Source organism: Pristiophorus japonicus, chromosome 8 (assembly GCF_044704955.1).
Source record: "Pristiophorus japonicus isolate sPriJap1 chromosome 8, sPriJap1.hap1, whole genome shotgun sequence".
Classification (NCBI taxonomy): domain Eukaryota; kingdom Metazoa; phylum Chordata; class Chondrichthyes; family Pristiophoridae; genus Pristiophorus; species Pristiophorus japonicus.
The window spans coordinates 179079619-179107417 of record NC_091984.1 but is presented as its reverse complement, the minus strand read 5'-3'; the positions used below and the strand labels follow the sequence as shown (position 1 = coordinate 179107417).

At 43.2% G+C, this 27799-nt stretch overlaps 1 protein-coding gene across 2 annotated transcripts in view; it reads right to left on the bottom strand.

Moving 5' to 3' along the window:
• Positions 1-13167: 13167 nt before the first annotated feature.
• The window catches only part of septin5a (septin 5a), a 100173-nt gene continuing 85541 nt past the window's right edge, over positions 13168-27799 (bottom strand). For both annotated transcript variants that reach the window (XM_070887599.1, XM_070887598.1), the window contains exons 5-11: positions 25610-25744; positions 22654-22771; positions 20671-20772; positions 19779-19875; positions 17645-17780; positions 15405-15507; positions 13168-13566 (exon numbers count right to left, since the gene is read on the bottom strand). In XM_070887599.1, the coding sequence (XP_070743700.1) occupies positions 13510-13566; positions 15405-15507; positions 17645-17780; positions 19779-19875; positions 20671-20772; positions 22654-22771; positions 25610-25744 (748 nt within the window). In that variant the 3' untranslated portion in view covers positions 13168-13509. The remainder of the gene's footprint in view (positions 13567-15404; positions 15508-17644; positions 17781-19778; positions 19876-20670; positions 20773-22653; positions 22772-25609; positions 25745-27799) is intronic.

Here is a 27799-nt window from a genome sequence, read left to right as displayed (position 1 = left end):
GTTGGAGGGAACACACCCAGACCCCGCGCCCATTGATAGAATCAACTGCCACTCCGACTCCAATCCCCAGACCAACCTCTGAAAAGACCCAAGCTGGCCTTCCATGTAACTGGCTGCCCCCCCACCCCCCCGCAACCACCACCCACCCGCCCCCGCCCCTCTCATCTAGATATGCACATTACCCGAGATGTTCGAAAGAATTAGCTTGGTAGCAACCCGAGAAACACTGCGCCACCACCTGTGGGCAGGGGTGGAGTCAACAAGACCAAGCGCAGCCGGCGGTCTTAGAATAAGGTGGAGGAGAGATGGATGCAGCCTTTCTTTGCTGTTGTTGCTGTTGTTGTTATTATTGTTGTTGTTACTGTTGTAACTATTTTCAAATTAAAAGTTTTTTGTAAGTTAAGTAAATTTACAAGTTTAAAAGTTAGTAAGTGATCTTAAAGTTTTTAAGTGATCTTAAGTGAAAACTTTAAAGTTTCATACAAGAATATTTTTATTAAAGTTAAGTACAAACAAATGTTTGTTAAACTTTTGAATAAAATATATTTTAAATTAGAACTGAATCATTTACAATATTTGTTCCATTATTAACACAACTTTTGGAAGTAAACAAGAATCATTTCCATCATTTGTTCCATTAACACAACACAAAATTATGGAACAGGTCCAAACAGTAAACATGGTTCATGTGGAATAGTTGCTGCTGAGCCTTCAGGCAGCAAATCGTTCATGGATGAGCTGCTAGCACAAAGCTCGAGCTATCATTAAAGGGGCAGGACGGCCTGCCCTCCTCTGCCGTCGTGCTCTGGGTTCAGGTAGTTGCGTGGCTTCCTCGTCCTCCTCCTCCTCCTCCTCCTCGTCATCTGCATCTTCTTCATCATTATCATCAGGCACTCTCACCTCAGGTGGGTCTTCTACTACCACCTGCTGCTGCCTCATGATGGCTAAGTTTGCAGCATGCAGCACACAACAGTGATGCCAATAGTCCTCTCTATTACATTGTGCATCGCAATGTGTGAGATGTTGTATTCCCGGTCTGCTTCCAGACGGGTTATGTGTAGGGGTGTCATGAGTCAGATGGCAAGTTGTCTCCCAGTAGCCAGCTCTGCCCTTCTGGCTGCTGCTGAAACATGGCAAATATAATGCTCTCGCGTGGGATGAACGCATTATGGGTGCTCCCAGGCTATCTTGCATCAACTGACATCATGCGATGCATGTCATCACACACAAGCTGCACATTAATGAAATGGAAGCCTTTTCTCTTCCTGTACATCTCTGAATCCTCCAAAGGTGCTCCCAAGGCAATGTGGGTACAATCAATGCAGTTCTGTAACTTTTGGAAGCCAGCAATCCTAGAGAAGCCCACAGCCCTGTCACGCATTGTCTGGATGGTCATAAGGAACTTTATGTAATCATTCCTCTGGGCATATAGTGCAGCAGGCACCTGCCGAATGCAGACATAGAAACATAGACATAGAAAATAGGTGCAGGAGCAGGCCATTCAGCCCTTCTAGCCTGCACCGCCATTCAATGAGTTCATGGCTGAACATGAAACTTCAGTACCCCCTTCCTGCTTTCTCACCATAACCCTTGATCCCCCGAGTAGTAAGGACTTCATCTAACTCCCTTTTGAATATATTTAGTGAATTGGCCTCAACTACTTTCTGTGGTAGAGAATTCCACAGGTTCACCACTCTCTGGGTGAAGAAGTTTCTCCTCATCTCGGTCCTAAATGGCTTACCCCTTATCCTCAGACTGTGACCCCTGGTTCTGGACTTCCCCAACATTGGGAACATTCTTTCTGCATCTAACCTGTCTAAACCCGTCAGAATTTTAAACGTTTCTATGAGGTCCCCTCTCATTCTTCTGAACTCCAGTGAATACAAGCCCAGTTGATCCAATCTTTCTTGATAGGTCAGTCCCGCCATCCCGGGAATCAGTCTGGTAAATCTTCGCTGCACTCCCTCAATAGCAAGAATGTCCTTCCTCAAGTTAGGAGACCAAAACTGTACACAATACTCCAGGTGTGGCCTCACCAAGGCCCTGTACAACTGTAGCAACACCTCCCTGCCCCTGTATTCAAATCCCCTCGCTATGAAGGCCAACATGCCATTTGCTTTCTTAACCGCCTGCTGTACCTGCATGCTAACCTTCAATGACTGATGTACCATGACACCCAGGTCTCGTTGCACCATCCCTTTTCCTAATCTGTCACCATTCAGATAATAGTCTGTCTCTCTGTTTTTACCACCAAAGTGGATAACCTCACATTTATCCACATTATACTTCATCTGCCATGCATTTGCCCACTCACCTAACCTATCCAAGTCACTCTGCAGCCTAATAGCATCCTCCTCGCAGCTCACACTGCCACCCAACTTAGTATCATCCGCAAATTTGGAGATACTGCATTTAATCCCCTCGTCTAAATCATTAATGTACAATGTAAACAGCTGGGGCCCCAGCACAGAACCTTGCGGCACTCCACTAGTCACTGCCTGCCATTCTGAAAAGTACCCGTTTACTCCTACTCTTTGCTTCCTGTCTGACAACCAGTTCTCAATCCACGTCAGCACACTACCCCCAATCCCATGTGCTTTAACTTTGCACATTAATCTCTTGTGTGGGACCTTGTCGAAAGCCTTCTGAAAGTCCAAATATACCACATCAACTGGTTCTCCTTTGTCCACTTTACTGGAAACATCCTCAAAAAATTCCAGAAGATTTGTCAAGCATGATTTCCCTTTCACAAATCCATGCTGACTTGGACCTATCATGTCACCATTTTCCAGATGCACTGCTATGACATCCTTAATAATTGATTCCATCATTTTACCCACTACTGAGGTCAGGCTGACCGGTCTATAATTCCCTGTTTTCTCTCTCCCTCCTTTTTTAAAAAGTGGGGTTACATTGGCTACCCTCCACTCCATAGGAACTGATCCAGACATGTGTTGCATGTTGAGAAATGGCGCACACATCCCCAGTTGTAGCTTGGAATGATCCAGTTGCATAGAATGAAAGTGCAGCTGTAACCTTCACTTCAGCTGACAAAGCAGTCCTCCTGACGCTTCTAGACTGCAGGTCTGCTTTTACTAACTCACAGATCTCAGTTATAACTTCCTTGCAGAAACACAGCCTTCTGACAGTCTGCATCACTTAGGTGCAGGTACGAATGCCTGTTTTGATATACCCGCCGTGGGTAAGGCTTCCTGCCTATCACTCTATGAGCTCTGAGGTTCTTCATACGATGACGTCGAATCAATTTTCTCCTCCACAGCACCATCATGCAGAAAGCTTGCACAAGATATGGCATTGTCAGTATTGCCCCCATGATTAAATTTTACCTTTGCACGAAGCTCAAAACAGCAGGCAGGTAGGACAAGGTTCTTTGTTCTCTCTCCTCACCAGGTCTGTATGGACCACACCCAGGTCTGAGCAGGTGCAGTGATTGGGAACCCCCACAACCATCCCACCACCCACCACCACTCCCCGCCCCGGGCTACATTTGATGCATAGTGCAGGCTTCGGATGCCTTCCGTATGCCTTCCACTGCCACCTGCCCACCCGGGCTTGATTTGATGAGTAGTTCAGGCTTCTCATGCCTTCCATATGCCTTCCACAGCCCTTCACCCCTGCTCGGGATTCTTTTGAAGCCAAACCCCGATCCCCTGTCTCCGGGCGAGTATCGGATTCTGCCGGCCGGTGCTCTAACGCTTGAGCCCTGTTTGCAGACGTTCGGTGGTGGCATGTCAGTTTAAAAAAATTGAAAACTTACAGAATTTCATCATTTACTGCATTTTAAGGTAAAAAAAATGACAAAGCAGTCCTCCTGATACTTCTAGGCCGCAGGTCTGCTTTTACTAACTCACAGATCTCAGTCACAACTACCTTGCGGAAACACAGCCTTCTAACAGTCTGCATCACTTAGGTGCAGGTACGAATGCCTGTTTTGATATACCCGTCATGGGTAAGGCCTCCTGCCTATCACTCTATGAGATCTGAGGTTCTTCATGTGATTTCAGAGCTTTTCTTCAAGTTCAAACTTTCCAGCACATTTCTTTTTACATTTCTAACATAGGGTCTCTATTTTTCAAAGAGCTTCATAGCTACTTTTGTTATTTTGGAAAACGCATCTATGCAAACCCCATAAACACCAGGAAAATTGCAATTCCTCCTGGACACCATTGAGAAGATGCAATGAGATGCATTGAGAGTAAGGATGGCGATGCTGTTATCATGCATCTTTTTACCTATATAGTGCAGGGATGATCCCTTAGACTATGAGAACTATAAAACTATTCCTCTTCTGTTTTTTCAAAAAGCTGTTTATTCAAAACTGTCTTGAACCTAGTTCATTACAATCAAGTGGAATTGAGCACTTAAATTCGATATATTTGTAAAGGAGAAAGTTGCCGGGCTATGCGGAAAGAGCAGGCCAGTGGAAATAATTGGATAGCTCATTCAAAGAGCCGGCACAGACATGATGGGCCGAATGGCCTCCTCCTCCTCTGCTATACAATTCTGTGTTTCTGTGAGCAGCAAATGTCATTTGGCAAATAATACAATAGATTGCATAGATCCTATTCACGCGGTTCATGGTATGGATTAGCCATAGAAATGGAACGAAAGAGGGATTTTAATCATATTCATCATGAGGTCGAACTATCAAGTCTCCACCATTATAATGATATGAATTTTAATCTAACTGGGTGAGTATGAGTTGCATCTGAGTTGATAAAGAAATTATGATTTTTTTTTTCAAATTGAGTATTCATAAGGCAGTACCGCTGAAGACATGAAAGGTATGTGACCAGGTAATATCTGGTGTGAAATTGGCAGCATTGAAGCCCACATAGAAAATAGGTGGAGGATAGATTTCAATGCACCCTTGCCTCTGAGTCAGAAGGTTGTGGGTTCAAGTGCCAATCCAAAGTCTTGAGCACAAAGATCAAGGCTGACACTCCAGTGTAGTGTTGAGGGAATACTGCACTGTCAGAGGTGCCGTCTTTTGGATGCGATGTTAAACAGAGGCCCCATCTGTCGTCTCAGGTGGATGTCAAAGATGGTCTTGGCACTATTTCGAAGAAGAGCAGGGGAGATTTCCCTGGTGTCCTGGCCAATATTTCTCCCTCAATCAACATCACTAAAACAGATTATCTGTTCATTATCACATTGCTGATTGTGGGAGTTTGCTATGTGCAATTTGGCTGTCGTGCTTCCCACATTACAATGGTGACTACATTCCAAAATTACTTCATTGGCTGTAAAGCACTTTGGGATGTCCGGTGGTCATGAAAGCCACTATATAAATCCAAGACTTTATTTTTCTTTTCAATGTAAAGTAATGCAAATTAGTGCAGGGAGCATAAAACGTACACATAATCATTGCTTATCTAATGACAGAGGTGATAAATCAAATTAATATATTTGAGTGAAATTACTGACCATTTATTAACAGTATCCAATCCGCTACAAGGCCGTGGTCAACTAGGTTCATTAGCAATGAGGTGTCACTAAAGGGCATGTGACTAAAACAGCTGGTGTAGCTTCTTGCAAATATAGGTAAGTCTATATCTGGAATATTGTACGTGAGCATTTTATCTTTATATAGTTATGGCCCTGAAATGAGACGGTATAATGCTATCATATGAAAACTTGTCAATTGTCTGAGATACATTCATTAACGCTGCCACTAAAATAACCGAAGGCGAAATTTCAGACGAATGCATTCTGTTGCTATATTGAAACATGGCATAATTTCAGACACTCCCCTTTAAGTGAAGGGGAGGGTTGTTGCTCTTCGTCAGCACAACGCAGCAAGTGATGACACCGCTTGCCTTCTGCCCGGCTCGCAATAGTCTTCCATCCCTCTGCCATCACCACCCCGTTCATTTTTGCAGTTAAAAGTGCCCAATTTCCTTCTATTCCCCGACACATCTGTACTAGCGGTAATTCACCATTTAATTCGAATTATCCGCCACAAATGCGACAGAGGACAGTTTCAGCCCATCGATCTTTTTCTTAAAAAAATGATTTGCAAAGTGAAAAATGCTGGGGAAATCTAGCATTTTCCGCTTGGGGAACCAAATGTCAACACAAAACTTTGCCAGGTCAGGTATAGCACAGATTAGATGCAGGTACTCTGTGCCATCAAACACTGTCAGGTTAGGCATAAGATGGGCGGATGCAGAGTAAATTATCTTTCTACTCCATCCAACATTGTATGTGCTCATTTGAAAATTATATTAAATTATTCAAAAGAGTAAAAACTTAAGAATAGTTTGACAGAACTGCATTTGTCTTCATTGAAGGAGGAACATTGATAGTGGTCATGATCGAGGGCATTAAAATCTGAAAAGCAATGTTAAGTGAGTTATTTAATTTAGAAGATGTGATCACAGAGTAAGAAACATACAATCGACAATTGGAAGTAAAACATTTTGATAATCAGAAAAGTAAAGGCTCCATCAAACCTACTTAATGATGAACTTTTTTTAAATGCTAGAAGAATATGTTTGACTGAAAGCCACAGTAATAGATACAAACATGGACGATCAAATACACTAAGGATCACAATTGCTCCAATTCTTAGGCTCTGGCCTAGAAAACAAAGCAACTCGCCAGTATGCAGCTAACAGCGGTGCGTTTGTTCCTCTCTCCAATCTATCATTCTTCTTCCCACATCTGCTCCTTTGCTGCCATTTGCAGTGCTTCTTCGTTGCATTAATAACGTTTTATATTGTGCCAGGGTTTAATCCCTCTGGCTAAATTTCAAGTAACAGGTTTGATGAGTGAAAGCTTTCAGAGAATTGAGAAAAGCTTCTCAAATAGTTAACAAAAAAGTCCGTACCAAAACTTTGTTCCAGTTTGTAGTCAGCTCTTTCTGCTAAAGTATTTGGAAATTAAGCACTTTAACTACTCTTTTGTGTTATGATTGAGGGGTTTTGTGCAAATTCCAATGATAACATTATTTTGCACAGAATTAATGCATTACTTTAGAAGTCTACCGACGAGAAACCATTCAGACTAAGGCTGCCATACTGTGTTCTTCTCACCTGGCTAGACCTGATGAATGAAATATATGATTTGTACTCATCACTGGATCACATGTCCTGCAGAGGTACAGAATTTCAGATAAATTTCAGAAATCACCAGTACACAGAAGTTCCTCCTGAGGGAATCAGGGGAAAAACTCTCCACTGGCTGGAGTCATAACTAGCACAAAGGAAGATGGTTGTGGTTGTTGGAGGCCAATCATCTCAGTCCCAGGACATCGCTGCAGGAGTGCCTCAGGGCAATGACCGCGACCCAAGCATCTTCAGCTGCTTCATCAATGACCTTACCTCCATAATAAAATCAGAAGTGAGATGTTCGCTGATGATTCCACAGTGTTCATCACCATTTGCAACTCCTCAGAAAATGAAGCAATCTTTGCTCACATGCAGCAAGACCTGGATGACATTCAGGTTTGGGTTGATAAGTAGCAAGTAACATTCACGCCACACAAGTGCCAAGGCAATAACTATCTCCAAAAAGAGAGAGTCTAACCGCTGCCCCATGACATTCAACGGCATTATCATCACTGAATCTTGCAACATCAACATCCTGGGCATCACCATTGACCATAAACTTAACTGAACCAGCCACATAAATACTGTGGAAGCAAGTGCAGGTCAGAGGCTGGGTGTTCTGTAGCAATTCCCAAAGCCTGTCCATCAACTACAAGGCACAAGTCAGGAGTGTAATGGAATACTCTTCACTTGCCTGGATGAGTGCAGCTCCAACAACTGTCAAGAAGCTCAACATCATCTAGGATAAAGCAGCCCACTTCATAGAATCATAGAATCATAGAAATATATAACACAGAAGGAGGCCATTCAACCTTTTGTGTTCATGCCGGCCGACAAAGAGCTATCCAGCCTAATCCCATTTTCCTGCTCTAGGTCTGTAGCTTGTAGGTTACGGCACTTCAAGTGCATATCCAAATACATTTTAAATGCTATGATATTTTCTGCCTCTACCATCCTTTCAGGCAGTGAGTTCCAGACCCCCACCACCCTCTGGGTTAAAACATTCTGCTCAAATCCCCTCTAAACCTCCTACCACTGACTTTAAATCTATGCCTTGGTTATTGACCCCTCTGCTAAGGGGAATAGGTCCTTCATATCCACTCTATATAGGCCCCTCATAATTTTATACAACTCAATTAGATCTCCCCTCAGCCTCCTCTGCTCCAAAGAAAAACACCAGCCTATCCAATCTTTCCTCATAGCTAAAATTCTTCAGTCCAGGCAACATCCTCGTAAATCTCCTCTGTACCCTCTCTAGTGCAATCACATCTTTCCTGGTCACACACCATCCAGACTTGGAAACATATCGCCATTCCTTCATAGTTGCTGGGTCTAAGTCCTGGAATTCCCTCCCTAACAGTATTGTGGGAATACCTTCACCACGCGGACTGCAGGTTCAAGAAGGCAGCTCATCACCACCTTCTCAAGGGCAATTAGGGATGGGCAATAAATGCTGGCCTTGCCAGAGAAGCCCACATCCCAGGAATGAATTTTTAAAAATTAACCATAGTCTCTGAACATGTGAAACTCTACAATACTGGGTCTTCATGAAAAGTTAATTCTGCTGGGAAATGCACCACTTTCAGAGACTGCAATCTGTACTGATTTCTACAAGATGCAGTCATGATTGCAAGCATTATAAATTGTGGGTGTTAAGTATTAGTCTCAGTAACAGTTATATTTTCTGCAGGTAAACCAGTGAAATTTATTATTGTTATTACTAAAATAACGTTCTGTAAATTAGAATGTAAATCAGCAGATCTTCAAGTTTGAATTGGTAAACTCCAAGCATCCCAACAGGTAGAACTAATGCTTATTGTGGTAGAATAGATAGTTTCACAGTGGGACGCAAAAGCATGGGCTTCCTGATGGCATCATTAACATCAAAATGGGACATGGGAGCAATGAATGGACTAGAAACAGAGCAAAGAGTGCATAGAATATTTGGTATATAAAACGGAAAATGCTGGAAAACTCAGCAGGTCAGGCAGCATCTGTGGAGACCAAAGGTCATCGACCTGAAACGTTAACTCTGTTTCTCTCTCCACAGATGCTGCCTGACCTGCTGAGTAATTCCAGCATTTTCTGTTTTTATTTCAGATTTCCAGCATCTGAATTATTTTGCTTTTGTAATAGAATATTTGGTAATAGGCCCATTTGCCTGGGCAGGAATTAGTATTGTTCTCAAGACAGGAGACAAGGGCAAGTAGCGAAAATGTAGAAATATAGAAATATTTCTTCGATATTAGTGAAATAGACTCACACCACAGTGTCATTCAATTAAATTTTAAATTGGCTAAAAAGTATGAAAGGGCTTGAAGGTTATAGGCATAATATAGAAACGGATAAAATATAATACAGAGCATTAGGGTTCCAAATCTGTTAAGAACCTGGGAATAAAACTAGTTAGCATCGCATAATATATATTTTGATGTACAACATCCTGAATTTTTCAAGTAATAAATGTATAGAATTCACCTGTGATTGGTATTGCTTGTGGCTATTAATTGAAAATGAATACATTGTTGAGTGTAAAGTATCTGTACAAGTTGTATACGACCCATTGGGAGGATTTGGCTTGATGAACAGATTATTCTCCTTCAATCATTTCCTACATTATTATGTGGCCACTCCTAATGTGAGCTGCCAATGTATAGGCAATGGTGAAGTGGATCACAATCATGAATAATCATGGGAATACCTCAAGAAGTATGCAGAGATCATCAACCAAACTGAAGATGAGTGAATCTGAGTTGGATTTGGAGCTTGACTGGACTTTCCACTACTATATGCCTTCTTTTAACACGTACTGCAAAATAAGTAGTGTCACAGCACTGGAGTTCCGGATTAATGATATTCAGACACCGAATCGCCACAGACGATTGTGTGCTGAGACCAATTGAGGTTGACAAATGTTCTGTTTTTTGACTGGTCATCCTAGAGGTGTCATTAAATTTCTAAAGCTGTAAACTGACAGAAGTTTATTCTTTAGAATATAAGTTCCTCTCAGGTGGATATAAAAGATCCCATGGCATTATTCAAAGAAGAGCAGGGGAGTCTTCTGCTGTCCTGACCAATATTTATGCCTCACCCAACATAACTAAAACAAACTATTAAGTCAGCTATCTCACTGCTCTTTGTAGTATCATGCTACATGCAAATTGGCTGCCTACATTACAATAATGAGTAGGCTTCAAAAGTACTTAATTAAATGTGAAGTGCTTTGGGATGTCTTGATGTCATGAAAATCCCTATGAAAGTTTTTTCTTTTTATGTTTCTGTGTGGTATGAAAGTAGAAACAGGGGTAAGCCATTCAGCCCCCGGAGTCTGTTCCACCATTCAGTGAGATTATGGCTGATCTGCATCCTAATTCCATCCATCTGTCATGGGCTAAAAATTCGCCAACCTTGCACCCGGTTTTTCGGCAATATTTCGCCATTTTTGGCGAAAAACGGTGAACCAGGAAATTCGGAGAAGTCTTGCACCGACGATTTTTAAATACCGCTGGGGAGCAGATCACCAGCGTGCAAGACTCGAAATAGTGCTTTCGCCAAAAATTTGGCTCACAGCGCACCCGTAGTTAGGACGAAAAAAACCTGCGTTGCAGCCCTTGGAATAGCGGTAGGTTTGAAGACCTGCAAAAAAGGTAAGTTAAAGTTTTTATTTTTTAATTCTCACAGCGATTCTATAGTTAAGTGTCTTGTAAATGTTTTGTGATTTTTTTATTTTTTGTTTTTTACAATTTTCTTTTAATGTTTTCCCCCCTCCCAAGGCCTCTCTCGCAACAGTATCAGTCTCGGAGAAAAGTTGCAAAAAATTCGCGGTGTGTGCTACGAATCCTCGTGCAATGCCGATTTTTACCGCTGGGTGCATTGAAGCCCGAATTTTAGGCCTTGTAGCTGTAGCGGAGTGATAGCGATATTTTTGGCGAAAAAATACCGCTATCACCAAAAAACACATTTCTAGCCCTATATCCCTTAATACCCCTGGATGGCAAAATCCTATCAATCTCAGATTTAAAATTATTAATTGAGCTAGCATCTATTGCTTTTTGTTGGAGAGAGTTCCACACTTTTACCACCCTTTGTGTGAAGAGGTATTTTGTAACTTCTCTCCTGAATGGGCCGGACTCTGTTTTTAAGGCTATATACCACTTGTCCTATAGTCCCTCACCAGCAGAAAAAGTTTCTATCTACCATATCAATTTCTTTCAAAATCCTAAACACCTTAATCAAATCACCCCTTCACCTTTTATATTCCAGGGAATACAAGTCCAGTTTATGTAATCTCTCATCATAAACTAATCCTTGAGCCCCGGTACCATTCTGTGAATCTGCACCGCACTCCTTCCAAGGCCACTATATCCTTTCTAAGGTGCGGTGCTGAGAACTGTACACAGTGCTCTAGATGTGGTCTAACCAAGATTTTGCTGTCGTAAAACTTCCTCCCCTTTATATTCTAGCCCTCTAGTTATAAAGTTTAACATTTCATTGTTTTTTTGCTTACTTTTCGTACCTGACTACCCTTTACAAATCTGTTTTGCCTTTCTCTAATCAGCACAAATTACTCTTAGGGCTCAGTCACTCTGTCCTTAATTATAGCTTCCAATATCTTCCCCACAATAGATGTTACACTAACAGATCTATAATTTTCTGGATTCTCTCTCACCTTTTTTAACTAATGGAATTATATTTGCAATTTGCCAATCTAAAGCGACAATTCCTGAATCGAGGGATCTTTGGAAGATTATGGCTAAAGCATCTGCAATTTCCGCATCTACTTGCTTTAAAACTCTGGGGTTTTCGTGTTTGCTTTCTTTCTTGTTTTCTTTCTGTTTCCCCTCTCTAAGCTCTGAATTAATACATTCTGCCCCTTCATTACTGTCATCAGGAGGCCTGTAGCCAACACCCATTACAGTATTAAATCCTCTCTTATTCCTCAATTCTAACCACAGAGTCTCTGCTGATTGATTTCCCATACCTACATCCACTCTTTCTTATGTTGTAATAGTATATTTAATCATCTCTGAACAGCCATGAGTTGAGACAGCATGTGGAACAGGAGGATGTCTCCAGGAAATGGGGGTGGGGGGTTAGAGAGGAATACATTGTAGTGCAGGAGAATCATTCTTTTTTTTTTTTAAACAGTACATTCACACTGCAACTGGAAGAGATTTGCTTTGCAGTTAATGGCATACATGCTGCCTGAATCCAGAGTTAAGGCCCGACCTGAAGGAGATCGTCTCACTTTGGAGTTAGTTTAACACCCAATTTACGCTGCACACATTTAGCTTATTGTGTAAAAGAAAGAATGTGCATGTCTATAGCACCTTTCATGACCACAGGATGCCCTAAAGCATTTACAGCCAATGAAATATTTTTGAAATGTATTCATTGTGGTAGCGTTCCAATCGGAATATGGCTTGAATGGTACTGAAATTCTGCAGAGGTTCTTCTGGTCTGCTGCCTTAGCTTTGGCTAGAAACCCCTTGGGAAGTGGTGCAAAGAACATTTTTAACCAATTATACCATTTTCCTAGGACTTCTGCTGAAGTTACGATGGGAGACCTGAAGAAGCCCTGCAGAATTTCAGGGCCTGAGTTTCTAGTGGAATGCAAATTGGGCTCATCTTGATAAGCATCTCAGTGGCCTCGAAGCAGAGGTCACAGCACCGAGCAGAGAAACATTCACCTGACACCAACCTGGAAACCTTTCTGTGAGAAGCCTTATATGAAACCTGGAGTGAACGGCAAAAAAACCCCATTTATTATCATGCTAAACTCTGGTACAGTAATGGTCAGAGTCAGTGGCATGATGATGTCAGTGGTAGGTTCTGAGCTATATCCGAGCTTTGTCTAACTCTGTCCCAGGACAGCATAATGGCCTAAGCTTTTCCCAGTCTCCTGCTGTAACTTTGGTAGGAGATCGGGCAGAACCCAGAAAAACAAGGTAAGCAGCCATTTTTGCCATTTCTCCAGGGGTTCGCCAGAGAAACCCCACTCCCTTCTTACAGAAAATCTAGGCTTATGTCACTGGGTACTTGATTCATTGACCACTTGCACTCCTCGCCTTTAAATAAAGCCAACTGCCTGAAGTCAGACCCATTTGAAAACATTTATTAGTAAAGAATATTTTCCACATAAGCATTCCGATGCAGATACGTCTCTGAATGGTCTTCAATTGTACTGACAAGATATTAAATACAAACCCAAACAAACAAGCAGGATATGTAAATGATATGGAGGCACTAGACAGAGTAGGCCCGACACATGGTCACCCTCGAGCTGTCTCTAGAGTATAACAGGAAACACGTGACACGTTTTGTACAGTGCATTTCCCCCAGAGGTGTGGCCTGTGTCTCGTCCCGCCTTCTTCATTCCTATTTACTTTGGCTGAAGAGGTGAGTCTTTGTTCTTCACTCAGTTTCAGTCCGTTACTCACTGGTCCTGCATTTGCTGTTGCATTCGTTGCAACATTTCCTGCATTCGCCGCAGCTGCAGAAAGAAAGTCGCAATTACTGAGCACCGTCAGCCACTGCTACACATCAGCGACAAGTAGCAACTGCGCTCTCCGCTACTGGCCACTTCACACTGACTCAATATCCACCAAGCCCCTACATTGGACAATATTTATTTTAAGAGTTTGGGAACATCCATATTCAGATAATGAATAATCCAGAGAGGTTGACTGCATATTAATTAAATGCTATATATTAAGTTACATCATTTACTATGAAAATTGGCACTTCGTATGACGAAACATTTCTATATCTATGACATGGAGGTGCAACCGGCTTGGCCACCAAGTCAATTCAAAGATTTGAGTTTGGATTTTCAACTTGCTACCCGGGCGTAAAGACCGGCGTTGTGGATCAGCTGTCTTTTATAGAAATTGCCTGATTTTAATTTCTAATGATTTTAATGGAAATCAGAATTGGGTGACATCTATTATGGACAGCTGACTTGCAACATCAGTTTCATATGCAGGCAAAAAGTTGAAAGGGTAGTCCTTTGGTATTCGGACAAACCATCTCCACGAAGCCCACCACCACCACCGAGTGGAACTAGGGATGGGCAATAAAGGTGGCATTGGCCATGTCCTGAGAATTAATATAACTGTACTATTGATCATAATTGACTGGCACTCCCTACCATCTATGAGTCCATAGTTGTACTGCCCATTACTTGAAAAATGAAATGTCCTGTCTGACATGATTTGAAAATGGTCACCTCACAACATCTTTCAGAAACAATTCATTGCAAAAATATCACCGACAAAAGGAAGGACAGTGTAGAAGAACAAATTAATCAGGGAGAAAATTAATTTAGTAAAGTTAAAATCTTAGGCAAGAAAGGCTGTAGAAAAGACATACACGTGTTCATGGTGGAATAGCTGAACTCTGCATTCCAGTAACCAACTGCTGACGCCCTATTGAACTCATTAATCTAGGAACAGAATGTGTTTTGCTGCTATCAGGGTTAAAACAAAGAACAGAGGTTACAAAACCCAGCTGGATGCATCTTAGAAGGAGTTGTGGCTGAGGTCAAAGAACTCTCAAGGAAATAGTATCTAGCACATGCCTGAGAACAGACAAACAGCTACAGTAATATACCAAGACAAATGGCCGCTGATGGAGACAGTGCTCGTAAAATAACAAACTGCTACGGACCACCTCGGGTTATACGAGATAACAGGAGACAAAGTCTCTTTGAGACATCCAGCTGTATTTATCAAACCTAGTCAAGGACGACCAGCCACACAGGATCAATGAGCCAGGGAAAGGAATTCACAGAAATGATGTAGCACGTAACTCATTTGATAAGGGCCACCTTGAATAAACTTGCTGTAACTATATGTACCAATGAAATCATTAGAATTGTACAAACCAATGAAATAATTGAAATTGTATGGACCAATGTAATCACAGTAGGTGGGAGAGGACTTGTGGCAAACTACCAATGAAACACTTCCGCGCATAGTTTCATGATTTTGTATGTATTTTGACTGTATAAAACCAGTAACCCGACAATTGTTCAAAGAGAACGGCTGATGTCTGGTCACCGAGTTACTGAACTCTTGTAGAAGCTGTCTCTCCCTCGATCGAGTACTTTATAATAAACGATTCTTTTCTCCAAAACAGACTTGTGTTGAGTATCTTTGTAATACTCCATGACAGACAGCAAACAACATTAAAAGCTGAAGTCGCAACAGCGAAGGAAACATTTACTGAGGAGCCTATTCACACATTTGGTCAGCAGCACTACCAATCTTTACATAGTCACAGCCTATTCAACCACATGGCATGGCCTGCATACCCCAGATAGTCACTCACCTCTTCATCCTTCATTTTGATCAGTTTCTCTGTCTCTGCGTCTGGAGTTGGCACTGGGAGTATGGGAAGCGGACTTTCTGCTCTGTTGTCCTGGGTCAATTTACTGTGAAGGTTAAAGTCAGAAACATTTAGTGACTTTATTCTGCTTGCTTTGAGAATGACAAGGGGCCGATTTCAGAACATCCCGTTAGGTTGAATAAAGAAACTCTGAAATTCCACAGGTTGTTTTTTTCAAGTTCCAGTTGTAACCCCAGCAAGAGACAATTGGAACTCCCTGAGAAGCAACGCAAACAGCTTAAAATGGCTATTGATGTAATTTCCCCAAGGATACACCAGTCTCCCGCCAGAGTTACAGCGGGGAGGCTCAGGAGAACCCCCCGCCGAATTTCAGGGCCACCCATTAGTCAATTTCCATTCATGGTGGAAAAGCACAAGCTTTACATCAGTAATTCCCGCAAGGGGCTCTCCCAATCATGCACCGTAACTTCGATGAAGGATCGGTGGAAACTCGGAGAAATGGCATAAATGACTGTTACCGCAGATAGTTTGAATCTCCCTGAAAATTCTACCCATTTATGCCTAACACTGCTAATTCTGTTAAAGGGATGCATGCTTTAACCAGCTTTTGCTTTTGTTCACTGCAGTGAGCCAAGTGATCTGAATAGTCCTGTGACTGACTCAGCATTAATGGAATCTCAACAATGTGGCATAGAATCTGATCTAATTTAATGGATGAAATCGGATGCAGATGAATGCAAAATGCGTTTACATTGGGTGGAGCAATGTGTCGCTAAGTAAAACATGAATGGAATAGAATTACAACATGCTGCATCTGGGTCACTGCCAGTGTCTAGACTGTGCAGTGAGGCAATTGAAAAAGCTGACAAAATGCTAGGATACATTGTCAGAACAGTGGAATATAAATTAATTGAGGGTATGCTCAGGTTGTAGAATGTGCTGGTCAGACTGCACTTGAAGTATCATATATGGTTCCATTTGCCACACTGCAAAAGAGATAAGAAACTTCTGGCGTTTAGAGTGTAGAGCAACAAGAACAATTGCTAGTGTAAGGTGCATGACACATGAGCAAGGGTTTAATAACCCACAACCTCTTCAGCCTGTAAACACGATGGTTAAACCAAGCACTGTAGGACTATAATACTGTAAATACCTTAGGAATGTTAAACACTGAAGATGACTCTATAATTAGGCAGATTAATGGGACCCGAGAAAACAAGTATAACATAGTGAAGAGTAAATTAAATCACATAAATTAGGAAGTTTTTCAGCCAAAAGGGTGAAAAATAGCTGGAATAATCTGCCAGAATTAGTGGTAAGGACACAGGCCTGGAGATTCCAAGAGAATTCTCCTGATCTTCTGCCATAATGTTTATAGGAGATGGGTGGAACTCCTGGAGAAATAACATCACTGATCATGTTAGGCCAAGCCAATGTTATGACAGGACACCAGGAGAACCCCCATGGAATTTCAGGGCCAGAGTTCTTATGCACATTGGATGCAAGGCTGGGAGAGTTGGAATATGAGGAGAACAGGTTTTAATGAGGCTGAATAGCCTTTACACATCCTTGAATTTTCTGATATATGGTATAATAACAAACAAAATCAATTGCACTGTTAGAATTTGTGAAGAGTAAATCAAATCATAAAAATTAGGAAGTTCTTCACCCGAAGGGTGACAAATAACTGGAATAATCTGCCAGAATCGGTAGTAAGGACACAGGCCTGGAGATTCCAAAGATGTAGGCCCTGAAATTTTGTAGTAATTTAAAAAGTAATTAATTTGTAATGTTGGACATGATTTGCCTAATTGCATCACTGATCCATTTCTGTACACAGACTACAGCATCTTTGCCACCCTGTTACTATAGCAACAGAGGTGAGAGGGCAGCTTCTGCACTTTAGACAATTGCTGCTCCTCAGCCAACTGTCGGCAGTGGCACAAAGCAACCCAGCAACAACCCGGCCCTCAGATGTTCCTTTCCTCACATGGTTTTGATTTTGACATCCCCACACAGAAATCTGCAACACAGCAGAGTGATGGCAGCAGTTGACTGGGCGGTGGGATGCCTGCTCCTTCCATCAGACCTGTGCGCTGATGGTTGTATGTGCTTTGCCACCACAGTGCCTGAAATACGGCAATGCAAATGGACAAGGATTAGTTGTCTGGCAGATCTAGTTCTCCACAGGAGAATGAGCGCAAGGGAGAAAAATAACAGACCTGGTCATCTCCTGAATGCATCTGGCTCTGAAATTTTCGTAGTGAATGTCCCAGGTCACGTCCTTCAGGTCCTGCATGTGCGTCCGGATCAGCATGTTCCGCAGTTTTACAAAGTCACAGTGTGCCTGATTCTCCACTATGAAAAAAAAGGAAACCTTCATTGATTGGCTGCATTCCCAAACTAGTTTTTGTTTTCGAATCTTCACATTCTTCTCTTGGCGAACTGTGTGAAGTCATGGAAGGGTTTGCAGTCTGATTAACAGACAGACAGGCCATAACATGAACACTCCCTCCATTGCTGTAACCATCTTTATACTAGCCAATACGATGATTTGTCCTATACAGGGGGAGAGTTATATGGGCCCCCACAGCCCAGATGACAAGTGATGGTCGGGGGCGGGGTGGAGGGATCCACACCCATTGCACTAGTGTATCCCGCTGGATGTCAACTAAGAATTCAGAGCTGCAGAATTTTAAGCGGCAATTATGTCGAGTTTCCGCTAACGATTGCGCTAATTTAAAAACCATTGTGCTAAAAGCCAACCCCGGCCACAAAAGTGGCCATGTCCCCGATCGATTACTCAACATTGGGACTTTCCATTAATTGCGCTCATTTGCAGGCCTTCAGGAGACTCTAAAAATTAAGTTGGTTCTTTTGGATGCAAGGACACTAATAAACACTTTTTGAAAAGTTTTGAATGTATTTTTTTCATTTACTAAGATACTGACTACTGTACCACAATATAACTAGCAAATGGTTCTGTATATTTTTTTTTAAGTCATTTTTAGTCATTTAAAATCGGTTACTCACAGGTGATTGACAATCTGATTAAAAATGTTTATTTTTTTGTGATAAGTACATTTTCAGCTGTATTAATCAAACTGCACCAAGTTACCTCTCTTAAATATATCAAGGAATATTTTTTAAACAAAAATTACGTTTTAGAACATTACCCAATCACACAGGTTCATATCAGATTTTGCGTTCGGCAATATGCAACTGAGTTTGAGAGAAAAAAAACTTCTCAAAACTGGCGCAATTTTGGGTCCACTTTGCGCTCGGGTCTCTCATTGCGCCCAAAGCAGGAACTCTATCCCCTGAACTTTAACCTAACCAGCGCAATTTCAAGTGCATTTTGGACGGAATTTCTCGATTGCACCCAACTCTACCCAATAATGTTTACAGTTGTCACTGAGTAGTACAGTTGGTGCTCAATGGGAGCTCAATACAGCCTTGGGAGGCACTTGTGGCCAGTTACCCCATCACATGCGGCCACCAGCAAAACTGCAGCTCATGTATGTCCATCCGTTCTTCAGAGTCCATATGTGTGGGATGTTGCTGTTGTTGGATTGGATTGGATCTGTATTGGATTCTCCCAATTCAGGAGAAGCAATGGAATATTTTTAGGAGATGGCTATTATATAACTGAAAGTGATATATAATTATTTGCCTTTTTTCAATTTTCTCCCTTCTCTCCTGACAGCCTGGCTCTTGTTGCGGTATTGTTCCACAAGCACCAGCAGCCCTTCAGCAACCCACTCAAGTGACTAATCCTAATGTTGAAGCCTATATATAGAATGTTGACAGGCTATTTGACCCTGGGACATCACCATTGAGCTTGAGCTTGTCCTCTGCCAATATCCACACATGGGCATCTATCAACAGGGGTTACTTGGTTGCAATAAGGAATAGAAATATTGGCTGAGTTATATCCTTTCCCCAGCACATTTGCACTATGACCAATTACACCACCCCAACAGTTGTCCCAGCTGAGATCAGCTAACTGAGCGGAGACCATATACTGTAGTTGGGATCTTCTCATTTGTATATCTTAGTTTAACATAAGACAGTGAGTGCCCTTACCTAGTCGGGTAGAAGATTAGGTGGAACATTTCCTTTCATCTCGCTTTGCATTCTGAACCACACCATACTGATGTCTATATATTTTTCATCTCTAGAATACTCCATTTTGTGTATTTACAGAATTCTGTTCAAGGAGAGAGCATGGTGTCCTTGCTAAAACATTCTTCTCACAGATTCAAAGTCTAATAAAAATTGCCCCACACATCACGGTCATTTCTGAACACAGCCACTTGCAGGCAGGTTCCATGTGCTCTCCCAGTTCATGCTCACCTTCTACAATCCCCCAGGGGTACAGTCGGCCACGGACCCTCTGACCCCGTGCCTCCACCACTGTGTTGCTGCCAATGACTGCAAAGGGAATGCTCTCCTGTAATCAAATCAGAGGCAGAAAATGGCATTAAGCAGGGTCAGTAGAACTGAAAGGCTAAAGAAAGGCAGTGGAACTATTTACTGAAGGATTTGTCTCATAATGTCTGACTAACAGCTACTTAAAAAGTGTCTTACACCGCTGATTGACTCACTCCAAATTCAACAGATTAAATTTCAAAGTAAAGCCTTTCCATCAGGGATTAAGTAATAAAGATAATAGGAACAGAGAGAAAGTAAAGGAAGATTATCCTGGGTTAATGCCCCACGCTGCCACTCTGTGCCGCAGTTAGAGGCTTCAGTCTCAGAACATTACGTCTCCCAATAACAATCAAGAGCGGAGCCAACACTTAAGTACAGAGTTTCAGAATAGATGTTCTAAAATGGACCAAATGGCCTTCCTCATCTGTACCTATCTGTAACGTTGTGATCTTTATTGATTTTAAGATACTTCAGTACAGTTGGGATCAGGGTCATTTCCAATAATTTGCATTCTGGGTCCTGGATAATCTATTAGAGGATTGAAGTTAGGTCCTATTCAACTCAGTTGGAAGTTAGAATTGGGGAGGATCCCATTGTCTCGAGTCAGCGTTAGAATTAGATCACAGACAATTGATGCTGGTGTTGGAGATGGCTCAGCTATAGTTATAGTCATCTCAACTTTCTCCTTCACCAGGATTTGCTTCCCCTGCATCCCAATCCTGATTCTTTCTGAAAGCTCTGATCTCCTCTCTCCACTCCTTCCTTCCTCTACGAGTCTCATTTTGCATCCTGCATCCCTAGAATTCCATCTCACCTTTAGTTCCTTGTCTTGCTGTTTAAACTCGTCATCCTCATCTGAGTCACACTCTGGAAATTGGTATATTTTAATTCCGTATTGTTCAATTTCGTCTCTAATCTACATTGGCACAAGGATGAACATGGCATAGGTAGTATTAATAGAAAAGTAGAAAAATTGAGAAACTATTCACATTGACAATAACAAAAACAAATGCGTTTGACACAGTGAAGCATGCCAATGATCTTCAGGGGAGGGGAGGAAACGGACAGGGAGTAAGAGCTAGGACAAAAGTAGAGAGTTGAATGATGGTGTGATCAGGGAGTTTGTGTTTGAAGGTGGGAAGAGATGGAGGAAACAGGAGTAGAGAGGAAGAGAATAAGAGAGTTCCAGAGTCTGACGGTGTGATGACTGAAGGCCCTGCCACCGATTGTGGAGTGGAGGGAGGAACCAACATACTGTACATCAGAGTCAGAGAAACCGAGGGTGTGATCTATGACACAGGGGTTGAGGATGTTGCAGAGGTGGTGGAGGGGGCAGGGTGTGGGGGTGGGGGGTGGGCAGGGAGTCCTTGAAGGGATTTTTACAAAGGATTGAGGATTTCAAAATAATGGCTGCAGGACAGAGAGAGTGTGGAAGTTAGTGAGCCCTGGGGTAACAGGCTGGTACAGTAAACAATGCCAGCAGGAGTCTTGGATGAGTTGGAATGTTTGCAGGGTGTAGCTGAGGAAGCTGGGCAAGGGAACATTGAAGAGTGTTGAGCTTGGAGGTGACAGTGAGTATGAGGTAGGGACAGGTTCCAACAGAGACATATGGAGGTAGAAATACCTTGGTGATGGATTGGATGTGGGTGTTGAAGATCTGTTCATGGTCAAACAGGACACCAAGTCTGTAAGTTCGGCCTGAGCAAACAGCCAAAGGGAAACATGGAATTGAAGGCTAGGGAGTGAAGCTTTTCATCTAAGCCAAAAAAGATATGGTAGTGTAGTGGTTATGTAACTAGACTGGTATTCAGAGGTCTGGACTAACAATCCAAAGAATGGGAGTTGAAGTCCCACCATGAATTCAGTTTAAAAGTAAATCTGGAAACAAAGAACTGGTATCAGCAAAGATGAAACTGTCAGATTGTCGCAAAAACCCAATTGGTTCACTAATGTCATTTAGGGAGGGAAATTTGCCATCCTTTCCCAGCCTGGTCTATATGTGATTCCAGTACCACACTAACGTGGTTAGCTCTTAGTCACCCTCTGATGTGATCTAACAAGACATTGAGTCGCATCAAAGCTCAGGGAAACTAGAGGTGGGCAATAAGTTCCAGCCTCGTCAGTGGCACCTACATCATGAGAATGAATCAAAACAAAGATGGTTCTGATGTCACCAATGTTAAGATGAAGAAAGTTCTGCATTCTCCACAGCTTGGATGCTGGTCAGGCAGCCAAATTGCACAGCAATAGTCATGGAGTTGAGGACGGTGGCAAGTGAGGTAATGCTGGTGTCATCGGCTTACACGTGGAAACTGTCCCCATGGTTAAGGATAATATAGAGAGGCAATGCATAAATGAGAAAAAGGAGGGGTTGAGGATGGAGCACTACAGCATGCCATGGGTGACCATGCTGGGACAGAGGAGACACCATTGCAAAAGATGACCTGTTGAGTTTATACAGAATGGATTCAGGAAAGATTAGGACCGATCAAAGTCAAAAGTACCATTCTCCATCAGCACTAATACAAGCGGCACTGTAGATATGCACCTATGCAATGAGTGGCTGCTGCTCAACACTAAACAGCTGATATTTTAAACCAATCATTAAGGTTAAAACCATGGGCTGTTATTACCACTATTTGAGTTTACACTTAAATGTGTATCGTAGCTCCTGCTCATTTCCCTGGTTATCAGTGGGGACAATAATATTTAATCTGCTTTCGATCTGGAGGTACTGAGATTCACATTCGGGTTTTTAGCTTGGAGTTGGTGTTATTTTATGAATGTAGTTTCTCACCCTCTCCTTGAGTTTCTTCACCTCAATGGGTGTGAGGGAGTCGGCTTTTGCAATCACTGGCACGATGTTCACTTTCTGATGTAATGCCTTCATGAATTCTGTGTCCAGTGGCCGCAGCCTAAACCCAAAGAGATGGAATAAATTACACCCCAGACAGACAAATTATCCCACCCCACAGAGAAAGACAAATCACAACGAGACAAATCACCTCACCCCACACAGAAAGACAAATCACACCGAGACAAATTATCCCACCCCACAGAGAAAGACAAATCACACCGAGACAAATCACCCCACCCCACACAGAAAGACAAATCACACCGAGACAAATTATCCCACCCCACAGAGAAAGACAAATCACAACGAGACAAATCACCTCACCCCACACAGAAAGACAAATCACACCGAGACAAATTATCCCACCCCACAGAGAAAGACAAATCACAACGAGACAAATCACCTCACCCCACACAGAAAGACAAATCACACCGAGACAAATCACCCCACCCCACACAGAAGGACATATCACCCCAAAGGAAAGACAGACCAAGCACACTCCAGAGATAGTTAGATCACACCCCACGGCAAGCGAGCGGTGATCGGCAGTGGCTCGCAGATTTAATGTGGAGCCGAAGGCTCACTGCTGTTCCTCCCAGCTCCTCAATAAGGTAAGCAAAAAAACTCAAATTTAATTTTCCGGTGACAACTTCTAGCAGTCCCTTTGAGGACCGCTCACTCCAGAGACCTGAGTGCAAAAATCTAGGCTGGCACTCCAGTGCAATGCTGAAGGAGCACTGCACTGTCAGAGGTGCCGTCTTTCAGATGAGACGTTAAACCCGATCTGCTCTCTCAGGTGTCCGTAAAAGAACCCATGGCATTATTTTGAAGAAGAACAGGGGAGTTATCCCCACTGTCCTGACCAATATTTATGCTTCAATCAACATAACAAAAAGAGATTATCTGGTCATTATCACATTGCTGTTTGTGGGAACTTGCTGTGTGCAAAGTGGCTACCGCGGTTCCCACATTAGTACAGTGACCACACTTCAAAAGTACTTCATTGGCTGTAAAGCGCTTTGGGATGTCCGGTGGTCATGAAAGGTGCTATATAAATGCAAGTGTTTCTTTTATTTATTTCTTTAAAGGACCACTGGTTTGTCTGCCAAGCTCCTGCACAATCAAGGGGGCCTAAAACAGGCGTCAGACCCACTAGTGACAAATGCAAAGGACCAAACGCCTGTTTCAGGTGCGCACACTGGATGCTTATAGAAGGAATCTTTACCAATATGATGGTTGGTGCACTTAGTGTGCAATGAGTGCGTACATAACACCTGCCATATTAGACCCTTAGGTTAAGCTGCGCTGGAGGTCCCGTGCAGTCGACTCACTGGCTTTTATATGAAAATTTGAATGGGCCGTGCAGCCCGTTAAAGGGGCCCCACACCCCCCAAAAAGTCAGAGGCAACATTGTCCTTAGGCCTCTATTTTGCACCCGTAAAACGAGCACATCTGAGCCATATCAACCCTCTCCCCATGACACAGCAGAACAAATTAATTGCAGAACATGGCATCCCACCCAAACAACCTAAAATGTGTTTAACAGATGGAGCAACCCAAATACAACGCTCCACACTGGTCTGTGAACAGAGACCATAAACCTTTAAGAGGGCCCCTCCTCGAAGATACACAGACAAATTAGATAGGAAGTGCAACAGTATCCTGCTAGCATCACATCCCGTGAGATAAATAACCTGCTTCCCCACTGCTTCACTCCTAAAGAACAAACTGAGCACAGAGCTCAACAATGTCCTGTAAACACACGGTCCCCTACAGAACAACTAATCATGGCTCCTCCCTGGATGAGTATCAGCAGATCCTGGCATCTCCCTCCCCTAAATATCCAGGAATACGTTCACAATCAGGTCCTTATATTTGTCCTCCAGCCACATTCGTGTTCAGTTCCATTCGCAACTCCTCAGATAATGAAGCAGTCCATGCCCACATGCAGCAAGATTTGGACAACATTCAGACTTGGGCAGATAAGTGGCCAGTAATATTCACAGCACACAAGTGCCAGGCAATGATTATCACCAACTAACGAGAATTCAACCACCACCCCTTGACATTCAACAGCATTAGCATCACCGAATCCCCTACCATCAACATCCTAGAGGGTCACCATTGACCAGAAACTTAACTGGACCTGCCACATAAATACTGTGGCTACCTGAGCAGGTCAGAGGCTGGGTATTCTGCAGCGAGTGTCTCATCTCCTGATTCCGCAAAGCCTTTCCACTATCTACAAGGCACGTCAGGAGTATGATGGAATACTCTCCACTTGCCTGGATGAGTGCAGCTCCAACACACTCAAGAAGCTCAACACCATTCAGGACAAAGCAGCTGCTAGATTGGCACCCCATCCACCACCTTAAATATTCAATCCCTCCACCACCGGCACAACATGTCTGCTGTGTATACCATCTACATGATGCACTGCAGCAACTCGCCAAGGCTTCTTCGGCAGCACCTCACAAACCCATGACCTCTACCTAGAAGGACAGGGCAGCAGATTCATGGGAAGACCACTGCCTGCAAGTTCCCCTCCAAGTCACACACCATCCTGACTTGGAAATATATCGCCGTTCCTTCATCATTGCTGGGTCAAAATCCTGGAACTCCCTCTCTAACAGCACTGTGGGAATACCTTCATCACAAGGACTGCAACGGTTCAAGAAGGTGGCTCACCACCACCTTCTCAAGTGCAATTAGGACTGGCCAATAAATGCTGGTCTTGCTAGCGACACCCACATCCCAGGAACAAATACAAAAATACCTTGTTATTTCTTTCCCGTCCCCCAGTAGTGTTATGCTCCAGTCCCTGCCTCACTTACTGTGTAACAGAAAGAACTAATCGAAAAACAATACAATTACCCTGAAGCCCAGCTCTGCCTCTTACCCGTGTCCATAGGGGGAGATAAAATAGAGGCAGCAGTGCACTCGGTTATCCTGAATGTTCTTCCGGTTTAGGCCACTCTCATCTCGGAAATACTGTTCAAACTGTTGGTCGATGTAATCGGCTATGGGCTTCCAGCTGCAACAAAAGAGGGACAGGCTCGAATCAAAGGGATCTCGTACTGTGGGTCTTTTATTGCAATGTGGTCCTGCAATCGTCAGCAAAGCAACATCACAACTGTAATGTAATCTGAGATTGCTTTAAGAACATACAAAAGCCTGGAAACAAGTGAAGGTGATGTTACGGAGGTGGAAATAGGCGGCCTTTGTTATGTTGCGGCTATGTGATCGAAATCTATTTCAGGGTCAAATATAACACCAAAGCTGCGAACACTGTGGTTCAGCCTCAGACAGAAGTTGGGGAGGGGGATGAAGTCAGTGGCTATGGAACGGAGTTCGTGGCGGGGATCGAAATCAATGATTGTTGTGCTCTAGGCTCTGCCTCGCTCATTGTCCTACCTCCCCTGTCTCTCTCCAGCTCTTCAGTCTAGAGCTAATCCGGATACACTTAGCCCCTAGCAGGCGTACAGCAACCAGACTATATATCCTGTTAGTGTCTCAAACCAGTACAACAGACAAGGATTAGACTGTCTGGTGACTGTCACTAGAAAGAAATGAAATGTCAATTTATCATTGTACGTGCACTTTAGACACAGGTAGCCCTGGAGAAGGACACGTGGTGTCCACCGGTACGCTTGAGGGCTTCCGTGACCAGTGGGTACTGAAGGGACTAGAGTGTGTGGTCGGCACAGGAAATAATATTTAAATTGTTACAGTTTTGTTATATTTCTTTTCTGATTTGGGTTTTATTAGTTGTGCCCCTCTAAAAAGGGATCACTTTTGCTAGATCTTTTGTTTGATGACACTGGGATATCCAGCCTGCAGCCGGCCAGATTGCTGGATCCAGCAGGTGAGTGGAAATGCAGTTACCTCCCGGATCCAGAAGTACCCGCCTTCCTTTAGTTGCCGGGTTCTTCGTGACCCGGGAAAACCTGCCTCCCACAGTTAAATTTTAAATGGAGCTTCAGAATGAGGCACGCAGCCTCATTATAGTATTTAAAATGCCAACCCATCTCCTGCAAGCGGGTTGGCTGCCCGCCTCCTGTCCTGCCTCCGTTAAAACTGGAAATGGGTGGGTTAGAGGCGGGTTGGGGTCGGGATTCAGATTTTTAACACTTTAACATCCCACACGATCCCAACCCACCTGTTTTGGGGGTTTAAAATTTCCCCCATCATCTCTACCACCCAGCGTGAGACTAAGCCATTCAGTTCAGAAAGGCCCCAAGTTCTATTCTAACTATGTCCAGTTAGCTGATGTCCGTTCAAGTGGTCGGAGGTGTAAGGAGCTCTGCGTTTTCTTTCACACGTCAAATCTTGGAGTGTATGGTTGAGATATCTAGACTAGGTGTGCTCGAGCTGCTGGCTCCATAGACAAATGACCCTGAATCCCACGGGGCTTCTTTCAGTTTCCTGCCGTAACTTCAACAAAAGTTCGGCAGAACCCCAAACAAAATGACATAAGCGGACATTTGTAGCTGTTTACACAACGTCCCGGCACTGGGAGACGAGTAGACCCCCACAGAATTTCAAGGCAGTTAAGTATGGCACACCATGTTGATTTTCCATTGGCTAGAAAACTGGAGTTCAGAAGAATGAGAGGGGACCTCATAGAAACATATAAAATTCTGACGGGGTTAGACAGGTTAGATGCAGGAAGAATGTTCCCAATGTTGGGGAAGTCCAGAACCAGGGGTCACAGTCTAAGGATAAGGGGTAAGCCATTTAGGACCGAGATGCGGAGGAACTTCTTCACCCAGAGAGTGGTGAACCTGTGGAATTCTCTACCACAGAAAGTTGTAGAGGCCAATTCACTAAATATATTCAAAAAGGAGTTAGATGAGGTCCTTACTGCTAGGGGGATCAAGGGGTATGGCGAGAAAGCAGGAATGGGGTACTGAAGTTGAATGTTCAGCCATGAACTCATTGAATGGCGGTGCAGGCTAGAAGGGCCGAATGGCCTACTCCTGCACCTATTTTCTGTGTTTCTGTGTTTCTGTGTTTCATTTTCAGCCAATCATGAGGTTCCCATCTCCAAAAGGTTCGTGCGGCGGCGGGGAAGACACCCAAGAAGTAG